Genomic DNA, 17,757 nt, shown 5'->3' with positions numbered 1-17,757 from the left:
AAAAAAGAATCAATTAAAAAAGAATATGACCGTTTGGGACCCCTACCATATTGGGAGGTAGGGGCTCCGCAACCCGGGCTTCCCAGGTTGGAAGCAATGAGTAGGGTTGAGACTCCCAAATTTAACTTGCTCTACTAATAGACACAAATATAACAAGATGGGTAGAGGTACCAAAAAGCAAAAGAAGGAAAACATAACAAAAAGAAAATTGTGATTACAGATTTGACCAAGAGCTAGGCATGTCAGTTCATGATGCTAGCAGACAACTTGATGTGCTTACTTCACTGCTGGTTGATGGGGCATGAGTACTGAAAGAAATGCTTTAATGCTGATGACAAACTGGTTATGATTCAGTCTAGGGCAAGATTGAAGAAACAAAACCACAATGAAGGTATGCTACAGAAGTATAATGTAAATAAAAAAAAATTAGGGAGCTGATGAAGCGCTTTCAAGAATGCTCAATCACGCATTTGTGTTATTGTGTAGGAAAATGCATAGAGTTTCCGACTGACTTGCTACATACCGGGTCGGAGATACTTCGGTGATTATGGAGTCGGGGCAGCTGCCTGAGGAGTTGCTCTTGCTCTCGCTGAGGACCGCCAGGGGGTAGGTATGGAGTAGAATCTGGACAAGATGGTCGGTCAACCAGCAAAACCTAATTTTTTTTTTCTTAGTTCTTGTGTCTCCATGCATTTTAGTTGTTGAAGAGTTTATAAATATGGAGACTGGTGATAAAGTTGGTTATTGTTTGTTCATAAATTCTAGGTGTATGGCCCAAAGTCCATACTAGGCCCGTTGGAAAAAATAAATACAGACACACCTCCTGGTAGAGGAGTTCATAGTTCCTAGATGTGTGCTTCTTTCCCCAAAATGCGTACTTGTTCATTACTACAATATTGTTTGAAAATTGAAATTCACACTTATACTTGTCTTAATGTCTTTCACAATTGAATAACAATCCATAAGAATTAGCACAAATTTATGGCTTGGTATTAAAGAAAAAATACCAAGCTACAAAGGCGAGAACGAACATCACGAAAGGAAGAAGGTATCCAAATGACGTATTCGATGCAGAGGATGAAGGCCTTTTTTCATGTATAGCATTTGATGCAGCAGAGCTTTCTTTTCCTTTTAGGATCTCAGACCTCTGTTTGTTGTTGTTGGAATCGTCAATAGTATTACCTGCTAGAACGCCGATCATGTAACTACTCATCATGCTGGTTGCTGCTGAACTATGACCCACATCTTCGAAGGCAGTTGTAGCATCTCCATTTGCTTAAATTTCATTACAAAATGAAGCCTCAAGGTAAAATTATTACAACGTTCGACAAATACAATGTTAAAACTATAAAACATAATTAAGCTATATATATTAAAATTTGAAGTTTTGCTCATTGATTATCGAAGATCACAAGTAAGAAATTGGTCTCGTTACTTACTAAGCTTGAGTTCGTACCTAGACTCTAGACACTCCCTCCCAAGGGATGGGAAGACTACTAGACCCTGACCCTCCAGGTCTCCACCCTCCTAATTGTTTAGTCATCCTCAGTTCTAATACCACCTGTAACACCTCGTGCCCACAAGCGGCACCGGTCTCTCCGTTGACATACTAGACTGGAATCCGGCGAAGTCTCTTTTATAGATCATATAGATACCTATAGGTGTTGCCAGTCTGATTCACAGAAGAGATCATATAGATATCTAACAAAAATTTTAATTGCATTAGATTGAAAAATATGTAAGTACCTGCTGCCTCCAATAAAGCAGCTTCTCCACCTGGGTGTTCTTCCAAAAACATGGTCACATCATAAACCTAATTTCATTAACAAACAGACATTAAACACCCAAGATTTTAGATCATCATCATCTAATAAGTAAATGGGTAGGAATTGAAAATAATAATAGGCTTATAACATATATACTTTGCCATGAATGAGAAGCCAACAATCTGTTTTTGATGAATGAAGCGAGATCTCTGATAAAGGAAATGCTTCCATGAAGAACAATCAATCTCTTGATGAAGCCAATTACAGATGATTAACCAGTTTTCAGAAAGAAAAAAGGGTTTAACAAGTAAACTTAATTAGTAAAGTTATTATCAATTAAGAGAGAATGTCATTTTCTCTACCTAAACTCAACACCAATAAAATCTTATCTTAGTCCATAAATTCAACCAATAAAGTCTTATTTTAATCGAACTCATCTAATCAAATATTATTAATACCTATTAGGTAGCCATTTATCACCATTATCAATTCCGAACCCCATATAGGCCATAGGCCAACAAAATTCATCTCCATGCCATAGACCAACAAAATCGTAGCAAACTACGATCTTATCATCCTAGAATTTATATGAAATGAAACCACCCCTCATTTTGTACTGCACAATGAAATTTTTACCGAGAAACTTCAGCCAGTAGTCTTAACCACTAGGTCAAACATTTTCGAAAAGTTAACATCATCTCCAAAAAAAATGGATAAATTAAAAGACTGTGTAATTGCTGATTTGCTGAATGGATTATACTTAAAATTGCTATTTCATAAAGTACATGATGTGTTTTCCCTACAAAAAAAACATGCCATGGAAAAGTTCCGAACCTAATCAAATCACTGCTAACAATTGAAAAAAAGGCCTTCTACCTCCTCTCACTCAACAGAATCAAACCCTAATGTTACAACAAATAGAGCGAGCAAGTCGTAGGTGAATGTATCATTATCGCATGTTACCCTCCCGTAAAACGTCAATCATATTGTAGATACGCTTCTCCTCCTTCGATTTCACCTGCTCAAGGAAACAAATAATAATAAGCTCTCGTTGTTTTCGACGAACACTAGAACCTAGAGTAATTAAAGGAAGAAGTGTTGAAGGAGGAAGAGAGATGGCATGGCGTTTCCCACCTTCATTGCTAGGAAAATTGCAGCATCTATAGTACCCTCTGCATATATTGACCTCCCACACACATTATGTTGAAACTCGAACGATACCCTGTATATATCATGCTGCTTTTATTACACGTTAAAGTATTTTAATGGGAAAATTTGATAAAAACTTCCTAGGCCAAAGTTTTTTGTCAGAAAACTAGAAAAGATCCATAAATTTTGTTTTTAGGCTTCAGCTTCCTATCTGAGTGTTGAACGCGTTCGCACAGACTAAGGTTTGCACATAGTTCGCATAGGTTTGTGTGGTTTACACAGGGATCCCGAGCCTTAAAAAATATTGAGTTGTCCTTTTAATCAAGCTGAACAAGAAATCGGATTTTCGGCCCAATTCATGTCATTTAAATGCACTTCCAAGGTGGTGTAAGTTACGTACGTTTGATCCGGTGACGTAAGATGATACATATGAAATGCATGTCCGAGTAGATGCTCCTCTGGCACACCGACCATCTCTAGTTGCTCTTTAGGGTCTCGTACTTTCTGTATCTGTTAATAGTCAAGAATCATAAATTATCACCACTTCGGACTCTCCTGGTACATTAAACTAGTAAATTTCTCTTGGTTCTTGCAAAAAAAAACAATACTACGAGCGGTAAACAATATTAACAAACTGCAGCTATACTAATAGCTGTTCTAACAAGAGGATCAATAGAGAAAATGTTCTAACTTCAATTTATCTCTAGTTTTCTTTTGGGTTAGGAGGAAGAATTGGCATCTTTCACTATCATTTAGAGATTGTACTCCCAATTAGGAGGCAATTTTTACCAATTCGTAACTTACATTCTAACTCTTTGCAATCCTTTTCTTTATCAATAATATTATTTGCCTTTGTTCAAAAAAAAGGTACAGATTTCAGCGCTAGCTAAAACCTTCAACCCAAAAGACAACAAAATCGCTAGACTTCTACTATAGTAGTCGAATTCAGAAACAGGAATTTCAACTTTCAAGCACTGTTGCGTGTATCTGATAAACTGAACCAAGCACTAACATTATCAAACATTCAAACCTGATCAAAGTCAAAAGAAACGCCAAGTTTGTTGAAGCATGAGATGACATCCTTGGCTGTTCCAGAAGTATCCAACTTGCTCGCTTGATGAGATTCCATCGCCTGTAAAAAGGCGCATAGTTGATGTTTCCGTATACTTTCTAATGGTAGTCAAGAATACCAACATCAACCAATTTAGCCATAGTTTAAGTACTAAATACTACAAAATCAACAGATAATAATTTTGCCTTGTTTCCTTCAAGTTTTAATAGACGAAATGAACAAGTTCGAAATCCAATAATATGGATAAGTTCTACTAAAGAAAAAGAAAAAAAAGAGAAGCGCTGAAAGAATCTGAAGGATGCCACCATGAAAGTGCATTTCACAGCATGATAATTTTTATTTCTGTTATTAAGAAAATTCTGTGTATAGAAAAATACCCTAATGAAAACCGATAAACGAATATAACAATTTCTACATTGTGTTATTAGCATTCTATAGGAGGACCTAAAATGGGGTGGAGGGTATTAGAAAAAAACAGTGACAGCGTTCATACCTGTAAAGTGTAGCCAGAGAAAGCCCCAGGAAACTGTTCTGCCATGATCTCCATGGCTGCAATAAATGCAACAACCTACCCAAATATTTAGCATCTCAATGAAAATCATGTACACACATCAAAAAGACATTGAAATTGTGACAAAAGAAAACCGAAGGTTAAACCACCTGCTTTCCCATCTGTGGTGAAATCACAGCATTAACTTTTGAGTCTTCCACGGTCTTGTACAGCTTCTCTCTATCTCCACCGGTAGTTCCCATTACAAACGGAACTCCAACTTTGCTATAAAGCTCCGCATTAGCTAAAAATCAAAGAAAACAACTTTAAACCTAGCAACAGAAGACAACGTTATAAACCTAAATATCTTTATCCTTGCAATGATATAAGTATATAACTTTATTATGGGTGATAAGAAACAAATGTCACACAATTTTCCCATACGATTTGGGTGCAAGACAGATAAACATGAAAAGGATAGTGGCTAACAAGAGTCTGACGAACAAATATATTAGTTGGATGACTTGGATCGCGTCAATTTGCTTAACCAAATGAACCATGTCAGCACAGACGATTTGTTATAGATTAGGGACCAGTTTGAGAGAAAACAGCTACATGTTTAGTTATGTAATATCCATTATAAAGCACATTCTTTGAAGTGAAAAAAACTTATTACTTTTTTAGGGAAAAACTTCTTCGAACACTATATGCCTTACAAAATATAGACTTGAAGCATAAAATAAGTCTTGACGGAAAATATAACGCCACAGTTACGCGGCGATGTACTAACGGAATTCTTCTTTAGGAAACCACTGCAGTCATTTTTTCAGAAAGTGCACATAGGAGTCTTTCTAGCCACTGTGAAATTCGAAATTCATGCTTAAGCTACATAATTTAATCTACTAATCTACTATATGATTATATAAGAACTAAAAAGAAGAAGAAGTAATATACCATTGACAGCATCAGGAACAGTAAAATCAATAACAATCATGTCTGGGTATTGGTTAAACAAGGAGGCAAGAACTGTTTCTCTATCAGAAGGACCATGAACAAGAATATCTTGTTTACCATCAACACTAATGATTTGTCCATCCTCTGATTGACTACCAAATGAAGCAGGAACCACCTGAAGCCCTGCAGAAATTCCTGCTTCAATGATAGCCCTCCCCATCTTCCCTGTACACCCATTCACCTACCCACATCCAAAGTTACAATTTTTTAAACTGAAAAATACATGTTAAAACGAAATAGAAACAAAATGAAGTAGAATAATTAGTACCATGATTGGGAAAGAGAGTTTCTGGTGTGAGATAGATGATGATGATGATGAAGAAGTAGAATTGTCCATCTCTTGAGATGCTAGTGTTGCTATTGTTGGTGTTTTTTTGGTGTGTAATTTGATGGGATTAGAGGAGGAGGAAGATGATCTACTAGAAAAAGAGAGTCTTGTGGAACAGGGATGGCGGCCAACATTGTTGATGTTAGAGGAGGAGAAGGAGGAATGTGATGATGAGTGAGGTAAATTTGAGACGAGGGTAGATGATGATGATGGAGCTTTACAAATCAGTGAGAACCCCATTGTTGATCTTCAATTTGGGTAATGATACAAGTTACTGTAAGAGCTCATAGGGTTAATACAAGGGAGAAATCTAGTGGCGCTCAAAAGGCCGGGCCGGGACGGGACGGGCTGGAATAGAACGGTCCAGACCGGGTTGCGGGCCGGGCCCAAGCAACCCGGGTTAGAATAGCCCCGGGACGGGCGGGCCGGTCTCGGGTTGGCTAAACCTATGGCCCAGCCCGGGACCGTGACTTGACCCAGGCCAGGCCTATCCGGGCCGGGCCAAACCCGGGTTTAACCAGGCTAATCTGTTTTTTTTTTTTTTTTTCCTATTTTTTAATATGAAACTCAATTAAAACTTAACTAATCCTAAAAGTAAATTAAAAAGTAATATTACAAATATAAAAATATTTGTAATAAAACTTACTTAAAAGAAAATAAAACTTATCACGTAGTATTAAAGTAATGACTATTTAATTAAAAAAATCGAACTTACCTAAAGTAAATTAAAACAAAATGGAATTTACTTAAAAAATTTATAGTATTTACTAAAAATTACTTCTCTTATTCGAAAAGAAAATATTTTCCAAAACTTACACAAAAATGGTTTAATGAAGGCCAGCGCTTTGGGGAAAGCTAAATAGTTTCCAGGGTGTGAAGAATTGGTCAAAAATTGGTCAATTTTGTTTGACAATTTTATTTAGGGGGAAAGCAAAATACTTCTCCACCTCAGCTCTCTCTCTCTCTCCACCTTACCTCACTCTCTCTCCACCTCACCTCTATCTTCTCCGATTAGGTCGTCGGCCGGCGACCATTAATAAAAAAAAAAAAAAAAAAAAAATCACTCTCTCTCTCTAGAAACTCCGGCGAAGGGGTTTCCCTTCGCCGGAGTCCCGGTCTGTTGAGGTGGAGAGAGAGTGAGGTGAGGTGGAGTGTTTTTTATTTCCCCTTAAAATTTATTTTCCCGGAAAATATCTAAAATTCTACATATTCCCTTTAAAATTTCACACCCCGGAAACTATTTAGCTTTCCCCAAAGCACTGGCCTTTAATGAAACATACCTATATTCTTTTTATATTCTCTAACTTAAAAAGGAAAAGATTTTCTAAACTTACATAAGGATATGAATCCTTAACATAAATATAAATATTTCTTTCTAACTCAACAACTTACCTAAATTTATTTTTAGATAAGATTTTTTAAAGCATATCAACAATTTCTTCTCCAACTTAAGTTTGTTATATTTTCTAAATAGGATATAAATGATTAGGAGGAATAGAAATATTTAAAGAAAGAAAGAAAAATAGAAAAAAGAAAAAAAAAACAAGTTGCCGGGTTCAATCCGAGCTTTTCCGGGGCGGGCCCAAAATAGAGGCCCAGCCCGGGACAGAACCCGGGTTGACCTGGCCCGTTTTCCGTACGGCCCAGGCCGGTCCGGGCCTGTACGGAACGGGCCGGTCCCGGGCCGGACCGTCCCGGCCTTTTGAGCACCTCTAGGGAGAACGCCCCCAAAATTACTCTTGGCCAGCTTCCCTCTTTGCTCCCCCACGGAATGGGGCACTCCGAGGGGCACTCGGACTGGGCGTAGCCGTAGTTTGTGTTGGGTTTGAAGAGCACGGACTCAAGCCAGTCCGAGGACCTCAGACTTCTCAATCCGTAGGTCTCGGACTACTTAGTCTGAGGCTCAGGAAAGTGCCAAGAGAGGGATGGGAGCAAAAGGACAGGGCTCTTAGAGGTACCTTTAGACTATGCTCGAAGATAATTCCCTAAACCCAAATTTTATAAAAGGCTTCTCACTGAAGACAAATTTGAAGGGGAGTTTGTGATGGAACGAGGAGCTTTTAACATTTATGGACTCCCCATAGTCCTTGCAATACACCCAATTTACTAAATATTCACTCACTATTTAGTTCGAAGGAGATTAATTGAGTCTTCTTTTTTGTTCAACAGATTAATTCAACACTTAGACTATTTGATTTACGATTCTAACCGAAAAAAAATTGCGTGCGCATTCGTTCAATGCTTATTCTGACAGAGATGAAAGTCATTTTAGTGTACAAGGCACCATTTTGAAATGCAATAATCGTACACTGTTCCTTTGTGCCAACCATGGCCTTAGAACCCCCAACCACAGGAGCAGGGTTATGCCTACTTTTACTATAAGCTTCTTTCTTTAATCCACTATGAATTCCACATTCGACTATTTATTTTCATTTAAATTTGTATTCCAATCCACTAGAAGAAGCAAGTCTTCAGATAAACCTATAAATGATATTGCATACAAACACAACACCCTTTCTATTAGTGAATCTCTCAAATTACATTGTTTTCTATCTTTATATTGTTGACCCGAGTTATCGCTTGGAACAGAAGGGATCAATTCTTGGCCGTTGACAACTACTTGTTCCAACCATGTCGGCTTAACCGCTGCATAGTAGAAGAACGCCATTATCTTTGACAACTCGTCTGCAGTCTTCATCTCTACATAAACATTTCAAATTATCAAGTTAAGGCAAATGTGTTTTTGGTGAAGAAATTGTTATAACTGAAAGTCGCGGAAGCTATCGAACCTATCCTAGAAATTGATCCGATTATGAAGATTAATCGAAAAGCTAAGTCAAAATCGAATATGCGAACAGAATTTAACGAGGTTCGGCTTTAAAGCCTACGTCCTCGGGCGAACAAGAAATCTTTATTGAAGGATAGATGAAGACGACTAACACAACCCGCAAGTTCGTCCCAAGATGGTACCGTATAGAATGAACCTTCTATACTAAATCTTCGACGACCGAGAAATTTAACACCGCTCAAAACTATGAACAAAAAATTTCTCTCTCACTTGCTCTCTCTCTTTAGCTCTCTCTAAAGAAGAGTTGTTGTTGCTTGTGTTGGTGTGTTTTCAATAGGCTCTCAAACCCCATATATATACATCCAAAGGTTTCCCAAAAATTGGAGTCGGTGGAACCGACCTCACCAATTGATGCCAATTGAGAGGAAACTGCTTATTTTTTTAGAAACCATCAATTGATGCCAATTTGAGAGGAAACTGCCTATACCTATTTTGAAAACTGCCTCTCCTATTTTAAACTGCCTCTCACAATTCTCCACCTCGTACACAATTTGATATACTTCAAATTTTGGACGAACACCAGGATACTCCTTGTAAGATATATCTACTTCTTGTAACTTCATCCGACTGCACCATATGACCATGGCTGCCTACGTACCCTTTTATAGGATCAAGCCTACCGTAGTTCTACCAACCCTTCACATAAAGTTTACCTTGTCGCCATTGCGCCCTTTCGGGCAACTTAACACGAGCCGATTTGTAGCAATTCCAGACAATGCTGAAACTTGCTACATGTCACCACTTTAGTCAACATGTCCGCGGGATTCTCATCTGTGTGTACCTTCATGAGAGAAACATCACCTTCCTCTATGACATCTCGTACAAAGTGATACCTGACATCGATATGCTTAGTGCGAGCATGGTGAACCTGATTCTTCGCCAAGTGGATCGCACTTTGACTATCACACCATACATCCACGCACTCTTGCTTAATCCCTAGATCATCCAGAAGACTCCACAACCACAATGCTTCCTTCACACCCTCGGCCATAGCCATATACTCTGCCTCCGTAGTAGATAACGCAACTGTAGATTGTAACATCGATCGCCAACTAACTGGAGCACCATGTACCTTAAATACATAACCAGTAGTAGATCGTCTTCTATCTAGATCGCCAGCATAATCCGAGTCAACATAACCGCTTACCTGACATGTGTCTCCACCAAAGCACAAACCCGTATCAACAGTACCCTTCAAGTACCTCAAGACCCACTTCACAGCTTCCCAATGTGTCTTCCCCGGGTTTGCCATAAACCTACTAACCACACTGACCGCTTGTGAAATATCTGGACGAGTACACACCATAGCGTACATCAAACTGCCAACTGCACTAGCATACGGTATACGATCCATATGATCCTTTTCCACCGCAGTAGTGGGAGATTGTCTTCCCGAGAGCCTGAAGTGTGGTGCCAAAGGTGTTGACACCGCCTTCGCATTCTGCATCCCGAATCGAGAAACTACTCGTTCGATGTAACCTTTCTGATTCAAGTACAGTTTCTTACTTGACCGCTCTCTTTTAATCTCCATTCCCAGTATCTTCTTTGCAGCGCCCATGTCTTTCATCTCAAACTCTTGACTGAGTTGAGATTTCAACTTATCTATCTCCACCATGCTTCGAGAAGCAATAAGCATGTCATCCACATACAAAAGGAGATAAATAAAGTCACCTTCGCGAAGCTTCTTGATGTATACACAACAATCATAGTCACTTCTGCGAAAACCATGCTTTAGCATGAAAAAATCAAATCGTTTGTACCATTGGCGAGGGGATTGTTTCAATCCGTAAAGAGACTTCCTCAAACGACATACTTGATTTTCTTTACCCTCAACCTTGTATCCCTCAGGTTGAGCCATATAAATTTCTTCTTCCAAATCACCGTGCAAGAAGGCGGTTTTAACATCGAGTTGTTCCAGCTCAAGATCACTATGAGCAACAATACTCAATAGCACCCGAATAGAAGTATGTTTCACTACTGGTGAGAAGATCTCATTGTAGTCGACCCCTTCTTTCTGTGCATAACCCTTGGCCACTAGTCTTGCCTTATACCTTGTACCCTTGATCTGGGAAGAATCCTCTTTCTTCTTGTACACCCATTTACAACCAATAACAGACTTACCTTCGGGCAATGGGACAACCTCCCACGTCTGGTTCTTGTGAAGAGACTCCATCTCTTCTTGCATAGCAACCAACCAACTCTCTCTATCCTCCGCGGTAATAGCTTGTTTGAAGGTGACCGGCTCGTCGTCTTCCACCGAGAGTGCATATTCAACAAGATTTGCCTGCCCATAATGCCTAAGAGGTTTGTCTGACCCTAACCTCTGTACCGGCTTATATAACCGTTTCGGCCTAGTGTGTACCGAAACATCCTGCTGTTGTTGTTGTAAAACTTGTGTACCTTCCCCTTGAACCTCCTCATGACCGGGTTCATCAATTTTCTCATCCTGAGTATTATCCTGATGCTCCACCTGATCATGATTCCTAGAAACCCGTTGGTCTTCGGCTTCTACTTCCACTACTTGAGCTTTAGTAGACCCAACATCACCACAACTAGGCACCGTAGCTTTCGCCATAGCTACAATAGATGACTCATCAAACACCACATCTCTGCTGATTACAAACTTCTTGTCTTCCGTACACCATAGCCGATAACCCTTGACTCCTGTAGCATATCCTAAGAAAATTGCCTTCTTTGCTCTATTGTCAAGTTTGTTACCTTTAACATGGTAATAGGCCGTACAACCGAAAACCTTAAGTCTCCCGTAATCTGCATGTTCACCTGACCACACCTCGTAAGGTATGCCGCCATCTAAAGAAGAATGTGGAGACCTGTTCACAATATAACAAGCTGTAGCAACAGATTCTGCCCACCATTCTACGCCTAGTCCCGAATTGGAGCGCATACATCTAGCCTTCTCAAGTAGTGTACGGTTCAATCTCTCTGCGACTCCATTCTGCTGAGGTGTGTTTACTACTGTCCAGTGCCTCACAATGCCTTCCTGATTACAAAACTCCTTGAATGCCCCATCCGTGTACTCGGTCCCATTATCCGACCTTAACGTCTTCAGCTTTCGACCAGTTTTGTTCTCAACCATTGCTTTCCACACCAGGAATGTGTTGAATACCTCATTCTTATGCTTCAGAAAATAAAGCCAGACAAATCTCGAATGATCATCAACGAATGTAACAAAATACCTGGAACCACCCTTGGAAGGTAACTTTGCCGGTCCCCAGACATCGGTGTGTACGTAGTCTAATACCTCTTTGCTCCTGTGCTTGCTTGTAGAGAACGTCACCCTGTGTGCCTTCCCGAACACACAATGCTCACAAAACTCCATGCAAGGCTTCTTCATGTCCTTCAACAAGCCTTTCCCGCACATCAAAGATAGACCCTTTTCTGACATATGCCCAAGGCGCATATGCCAAAGCCTCGTACTAGCCGTTGGATCCCTTCCACTGATTCCTACTGCTACATCTCCCGTAATTGTTGTCCCCAAAAGTTTGTATAAATTACCGTAACGAGTACCTCTCATTACCACCAAAGAACCCTTAACGACTCTTATGGAGCCATTCTCTATAATTATCTTACAGCCGTTCCGCTCCAACACACCAAGGGAAATTAGATTTTTCCGCAAATCGGGTATGTGTCTTACGTCCGTCAATGTTCTCACCACTCCATCGTGCATCTTGATCCGTATTGTTCCGAGTCCCACAGTTTTACATATACTATCATCACCCAGTATGACTGTACCACCATCTATACTCCTATAGGTAGTAAACAACTCCCTATTTGGACACATATGGTGTGACGCCCCTGAATCAAGCATCCACTTATCGAAGATCTTCTCAGACACCTCTGTCACCGAGAAACATTCGTCCGCCTCTTCTGACACATATCCCGCCTCTTGCATCTCTTGTTTCTCCTTGTAGCCTTCGTTCTTTTGCTTCAACTTTCTCTTTGGACAAGCCGCTTTAAAGTGGCCAAGCTCACCACAACTAAAGCACGTTTTCTTGAAAGAGCCTCTAGATTTGGATCTAGATTTCCCGCCCTTTCCCTTTCCCCTTTCATTACTCCTCCCCCTCGTTACAAACAACCCTTGTGCTTGATCCTTGTCTACTCCACCCGACGCCATACTGCTAGTAGCAACCTTACGAAGGTCATCCGCTAATAGCGAATTTCTCGTCTCTTCCATGCTTAGACTATCACCAACAAGCATCAAAGTTTGAACAAGGTTCTCATAGGATTTAGGCAATGAAAGTAACAATATGAGGGCTTGGTCCTCATCCTCAACCTTAACATCAATATCCTTCAAATCTGAGATAATCCTGTCAAACCTATTCACATATTCCTGAATAGAAGAACCCTCTTCCATTCTACATGTGAATAATTTGGATTTTAAGTAGACCCGATTCGTTAAAGTTTTCGTCATGAAACTGCTTTCTAGTTTTAACCATACACCCGCCGCCGTTGTTTCTTCGTCTACTAGGAACGCCACGTCCCTCTCAAGACACAACATAATGGTAGCCCGTGCTTCGAGGTCTAACTCTTCCCAATCCTCATCTGACATATCTCCTGATTTCTTTCCTGTCAACGTCTTGTGTAATTTCTGCGAGATTAACAGATTCTTCATCTGCATCCGCCAATAAGAAAAATCGTTTTTCCCATTGAACTTCTCTATCTCATATTTCCCTGCTTTGACCGTACCACTTCTCGATCCCATCTTCTCTTCGTTCAATCTCAACAAGGCTCTGGTACCAATTGTTATAACTGAAAGTCGCGGAAGCTATCGAACCTATCCTAGAAATTGATCCGATTATGAAGATTAATCGAAAAGCTAAGTCAAAATCGAATATGCGAACAGAATTTAACGAGGTTCGGCTTTAAAGCCTACGTCCTCGGGCGAACAAGAAATCTTTATTGAAGGATAGATGAAGACGACTAACACAACCCGCAAGTTCGTCCCAAGATGGTACCGTATAGAATGAACCTTCTATACTAAATCTTCGACGACCGAGAAATTTAACACCGCTCAAAACTATGAACAAAAAATTTCTCTCTCACTTGCTCTCTCTCTTTAGCTCTCTCTAAAGAAGAGTTGTTGTTGCTTGTGTTGGTGTGTTTTCAATAGGCTCTCAAACCCCATATATATACATCCAAAGGTTTCCCAAAAATTGGAGTCGGTGGAACCGACCTCACCAATTGATGCCAATTGAGAGGAAACTGCTTATTTTTTTAGAAACCATCAATTGATGCCAATTTGAGAGGAAACTGCCTATACCTATTTTGAAAACTGCCTCTCCTATTTTAAACTGCCTCTCACACAAATTATATACATATAGTCGGTTTATCAAGTGTATACCTTTCTCACGATATAATATTTTTCCTGCTTTGATGAAGATAACTTCGGGGTACACAGAAACTTTTAGCGCAGAAACCAGATCAAGCTCAATTATGGGATCAACTGCAACACACTGTTCAGTAAATTTTGTAATGTCAGCGAAGAAGAAATACTATGATTAACAAAAACATAGGAACATAAGAATACGATGGATGGGTATTATCACACGTGGTGAAGGAAGTCCGCGGTTCCAAAAAAATGTGTGCTACTTTCTCCAATTCTTCCCGTACCTTTTTCGTTTTCCTTGGGTCTGAAAACAATCATGAAACACAAAGAAAACACCTTATAAACAATGATCAATTCAAACAAGGCATCATAACAAATACACTCATCATCCAAAATGAGGTAGCTCAAATAGAGTGTATGCATAATGCATTTAGTAGCAGCTATGGATATTACAGTGGGAAAACTCATAGTAGTAGCGCATGACTAGGATCAAACGAAAGACCTGGGTGATTCACTGACAACAATAAAGAAATATCATTCTTAAATCTTAAAATGTACCAAATAACAAAAACGGTTAAAATTTTAACATGTCTAACAAAACTAACATTCCAAGTCTTTACATGTCTCTAACCAAAGGAAAACAAACCAAAACACACAGTTCCTAAAGCATAGTCCACTAATAAGTAATAAAACACGTTATAACTCATAACATCTAAAAATCGTGATCCTTCAACTTCAAGTCAGCTTCTTCATCATCCTCCTCATCAACAAGTGTATAAGACAGACATGTGTTTGATCCAAAAGCCCCTTGGCTCCTAGTTCTTGGTCCCCGTAGATTAGTCACTCCTTGAGCCTCTCGAACTTGTTACCATGTCAGAGAATCACCCATGTTGACGAAATTTTGAAGTTCTTCATCATTTGGAATAACCCATTCATCATTTTCTTCGACATCCTTCAGGACAATTGGATCAAGACCATCATCTCTATGGTGCCACTTGCATTCTTCTTCCTACGGAATCGAACTTCCAGCTTCCTATTGTATTGAATATACACAACATCGTTAAATTTCGCTTGCAACAAGTAGTTCCTCTTCTTTGAGTGTACCTGGAGAATAAAAATGCTAAAGCATCAAGGAAGTGTGTAACATAATGTTATAAATAAAAATTCGAAATTGATATATAACTTACATGATCAAATGCACCTAGTCCCGACTCCCGACTAGTCCCCGATTTTTCCTGCACAGCACAGAACTATTCAACATTTTCTCACCTTCGTCCCCTTTTGTTCTTTTTGCTTCCGATTTGTTATCAACGGAAGCTGGCTGGCAAGTCCTGTGGTCGATTGTTTCTAGTGTGGGAGGCGTGTTTTCTGAGAACTCGATCAATGTGTCAGACTGATCAGTCATAAAGTCTTTAAACCTTTTGTAGTTCGACCCCTCAATATAAAGGGAACCTCTATATATGGAAAGGAAATCCTTCACCCAGCGAGAAGAACGGTTTCCATTCAAATACATAATATCTAGAGCTGTCACGATGAATTCGTTGTATATCTCCTCAGTTGCTAGTTTAAGAACAATCTTTTTCTCCTGTGTCGATGATGGATACTTAAGAGACTCCTCTGACAATTTCTCGTTCGATGCTATGACACTACACTTAACAATTGGAGGAGACTTAGAGAGTTGATCTATGGCCTTTCTCATAGTCTTCCCTACCCGAGAATCTTTCGGAACATTTGGTGTTTCAATAGCTGAATCATCACATGGCATGATCCAACTTTTGTGTCCTTTGCTGAGATCAATGTATGGTGGAGATAAATACTTACTTTTCTTCCGTTCCCTTGATAAAGATTTACCCATATTTTCTTCTCTATCATGAAAATCAGCATCTGAACTGTTATTAGTTTCTTCTTTCTCTTCCATTTGATCAGTTTTCCTCTTCCTTTCCTTCTTAGAGGAAGCCCATTGTTCTGCATCTTCGCGGCTTAGATCATCTTGATCAGGTACACAATTCTCTGTTTCACCCTCATTCCTCTTCCTTTTTTTCCTTCCCCTCGTCTTCCTCGAGGCTAACATTCTTTTGCCGACAGTTCCTTCTTCAGCAACATCCCTCTCACACTTCTCGGGCTCAACATCTACATTATCTCCCAAAATATCAGTCATGGTTCTCTCTTTTATCCTATAGTATAACTTGTCGTCCGATATTTCTTTCAAAGTATTCCCCATAGACCTGTTCCCATATCCACAAATTTGTGGAGATGAAATCCAATCTTCTTTAGGTGCATCTGAATCCAAGTCCCCTGTTTCGTCATTAAAGTCAGTATTTTTCATCTTCGCATTTTCCGTATTATCTTCAGGGATTAGCTGGTTGATGGACATTTGTCCACACCCCATAGAACGTTTAAACGCGATTACCTGTTGCTGGAAAACCTTAAGTTCAAGCGTACTAATTGGAGAAATAGCAAAAGCGAAATATCTAAGAACTTCAAGAAATTTACTAGGTTCGAAATGGGTTATCGAAAAATCATCAATGACACAACTAGGTACAGCTACTCCTTGTCGAATTCCAGGATTTAATGCTAATAAGGGTTTAAGAGCTCCAACCTGAGTTTCCATTTGAACACAAGAACAAGTCATTACTGATACGACATTCCTACCAATCTCATCAACTGCTTCGTCGACAGCATCAAGAAACTTTCTTGATTTACTTTGCATTAACATTTCCTCAAAATTCTTCTCTTGAAAGGGCTTTAATTGAGATGGGTGGCACCAAGCATAACTTCGATCCCCAAAGTAAGCAACTAGCAATAATGATTTCTCATCAGAACGATACTTTATAGCAGATTCTGATGCATCTGAGTGATTATAAATCTGCCCAGGCCACCAAGGTTGATTCTTTATTTTACCCCAAACAAGATCTCCCACGGAAAATTCATGATTACCCATTACTTTGTTTTCTTCCTCTTCTCTCAAAGTTCCAACTTTTACAGTCAAATGATCAATAACTTTAGCACTCACTTGTTCCCCATTTTCCAACCCGTTATTCTTCTTCTTCTTCTTCTCTCTACTGTTTCTCTCTCTAACTTCAACCTTAGAAGGAGTTAAAGACCTCCTCTTACCTAAATCTTTAGTATTCAGGGTAGTTTTATCAGTATCACCTTGGACGTCAACATTAACAGATATAGCATTGCCTGAAACTTCAATTTCAGTAACTTCGCCTAAATTCTTTAACTCATCTTTAACTGAACGTACCTTTCCGACGATAGCTTCTTCCTCATTCTGATCATGAGGTAGTGGTGGCTGTGGTGGTGGCGGTGGTGAAACTTTCACCTGGTCTTGATTATCACCGACCAAAGACGATTTCGTCCCATTAACCTTACTTGTATCAGCTTCGTTTACCTGATCTGCCATTGATGGAAGTTGAAGAATCTCTCTCTCTATCTCTCTATAGCTTTTGTCTCTAATTCTCTCTCTAGAAGTGGAGTTTTGTGTTGCCGAAACTGAAGCTGAGAATTAAAAACCCTAATTTATGTTGGTTTGTAGGGAGAGGGGTGACACGTGGTTTTCATTACAATCCCCACGATACCCGGCGGAAGATAAACCTAACAAGATAGAAAATCCACCGTGTCCATCTTCGTGTAAAAACATCCCAAATAACTAAATATTCACTCCCTCAACAGAAAAAAAAAAAAAAAAAAAAAAAAACTATTTTATTTTTTTTTAATCATTAAATTTATTAGATTATTTG

The 17,757-nt window shown here is 39.4% G+C and overlaps 3 protein-coding genes across 3 annotated transcripts; all 3 read right to left on the bottom strand.

Moving 5' to 3' along the window:
* Positions 1–860: 860 nt before the first annotated feature.
* LOC147552942 (uncharacterized) lies at positions 861–2,186 on the bottom strand. Its single transcript, XM_086666227.1, has 3 exons — positions 1,923–2,186; positions 1,747–1,813; positions 861–1,275 (listed from the first exon to the last, which is right to left on the bottom strand). Exons 1-3 carry the CDS (start codon positions 1,995–1,997, stop codon positions 980–982), a joined length of 438 nt encoding a protein of 145 aa, XP_086522353.1. The 5' UTR covers positions 1,998–2,186; the 3' UTR covers positions 861–979.
* Positions 2,187–2,507: 321 nt separating this feature from the next.
* LOC147552941 (4-hydroxy-tetrahydrodipicolinate reductase 1, chloroplastic-like) lies at positions 2,508–7,671 on the bottom strand. Its single transcript, XM_086666226.1, has 9 exons — positions 7,543–7,671; positions 5,760–6,129; positions 5,432–5,672; positions 4,648–4,781; positions 4,481–4,555; positions 3,946–4,047; positions 3,316–3,425; positions 2,901–2,988; positions 2,508–2,784 (listed from the first exon to the last, which is right to left on the bottom strand). Exons 2-9 carry the CDS (start codon positions 6,057–6,059, stop codon positions 2,716–2,718), a joined length of 1,119 nt encoding a protein of 372 aa, XP_086522352.1. The 5' UTR covers positions 6,060–6,129; positions 7,543–7,671; the 3' UTR covers positions 2,508–2,715.
* A 6,858-nt stretch (positions 7,672–14,529) lies between these two features.
* On the bottom strand, positions 14,530–17,683 carry LOC147552940 (PWWP domain-containing protein 3-like). The gene is made up of 2 exons (XM_086666225.1): positions 15,202–17,683; positions 14,530–15,118 (listed from the first exon to the last, which is right to left on the bottom strand). The coding sequence occupies exon 1, from the start codon at positions 17,418–17,420 to the stop codon at positions 15,216–15,218; it is 2,205 nt and encodes a 734-aa protein (XP_086522351.1). The 5' UTR covers positions 17,421–17,683; the 3' UTR covers positions 14,530–15,118; positions 15,202–15,215.
* Between the last annotated feature and the right edge of the window lie 74 nt (positions 17,684–17,757).

This window comes from Eschscholzia californica, unplaced genomic scaffold (assembly GCF_041429995.1).
Source record: "Eschscholzia californica isolate CP2 unplaced genomic scaffold, dmEscCali1.0.p SCAF_3, whole genome shotgun sequence".
Classification (NCBI taxonomy): domain Eukaryota; kingdom Viridiplantae; phylum Streptophyta; class Magnoliopsida; order Ranunculales; family Papaveraceae; genus Eschscholzia; species Eschscholzia californica.
The sequence above is the reverse complement of the archived record's forward strand: the minus strand, read 5'-3'. Positions and strand labels throughout refer to the sequence as shown.

Coding starts and splice junctions, on each gene's coding strand:
- LOC147552942 (XM_086666227.1), bottom strand. CDS start 1,997: ATGGAAGCATTTCCTTTATCAGAGATCTCGCTTCATTCATCAAAAACA. Junction 1,814..1,922: donor GGCTTCTCATTCATGGCAAA/GTATATATGTTA, acceptor TAATGAAATTAG/GTTTATGATGTGACCATGTT. Junction 1,276..1,746: donor TGCTTTATTGGAGGCAGCAG/GTACTTACATAT, acceptor ATGAAATTTAAG/CAAATGGAGATGCTACAACT.
- LOC147552940 (XM_086666225.1), bottom strand. CDS start 17,420: ATGGCAGATCAGGTAAACGAAGCTGATACAAGTAAGGTTAATGGGACG.
- LOC147552941 (XM_086666226.1), bottom strand. CDS start 6,059: ATGGGGTTCTCACTGATTTGTAAAGCTCCATCATCATCATCTACCCTC. Junction 4,048..4,480: donor TCTCTGGCTACACTTTACAG/GTATGAACGCTG, acceptor GCCTTTTTACAG/GCGATGGAATCTCATCAAGC. Junction 3,426..3,945: donor TTTCTTTTGACTTTGATCAG/GTTTGAATGTTT, acceptor GACTATTAACAG/ATACAGAAAGTACGAGACCC.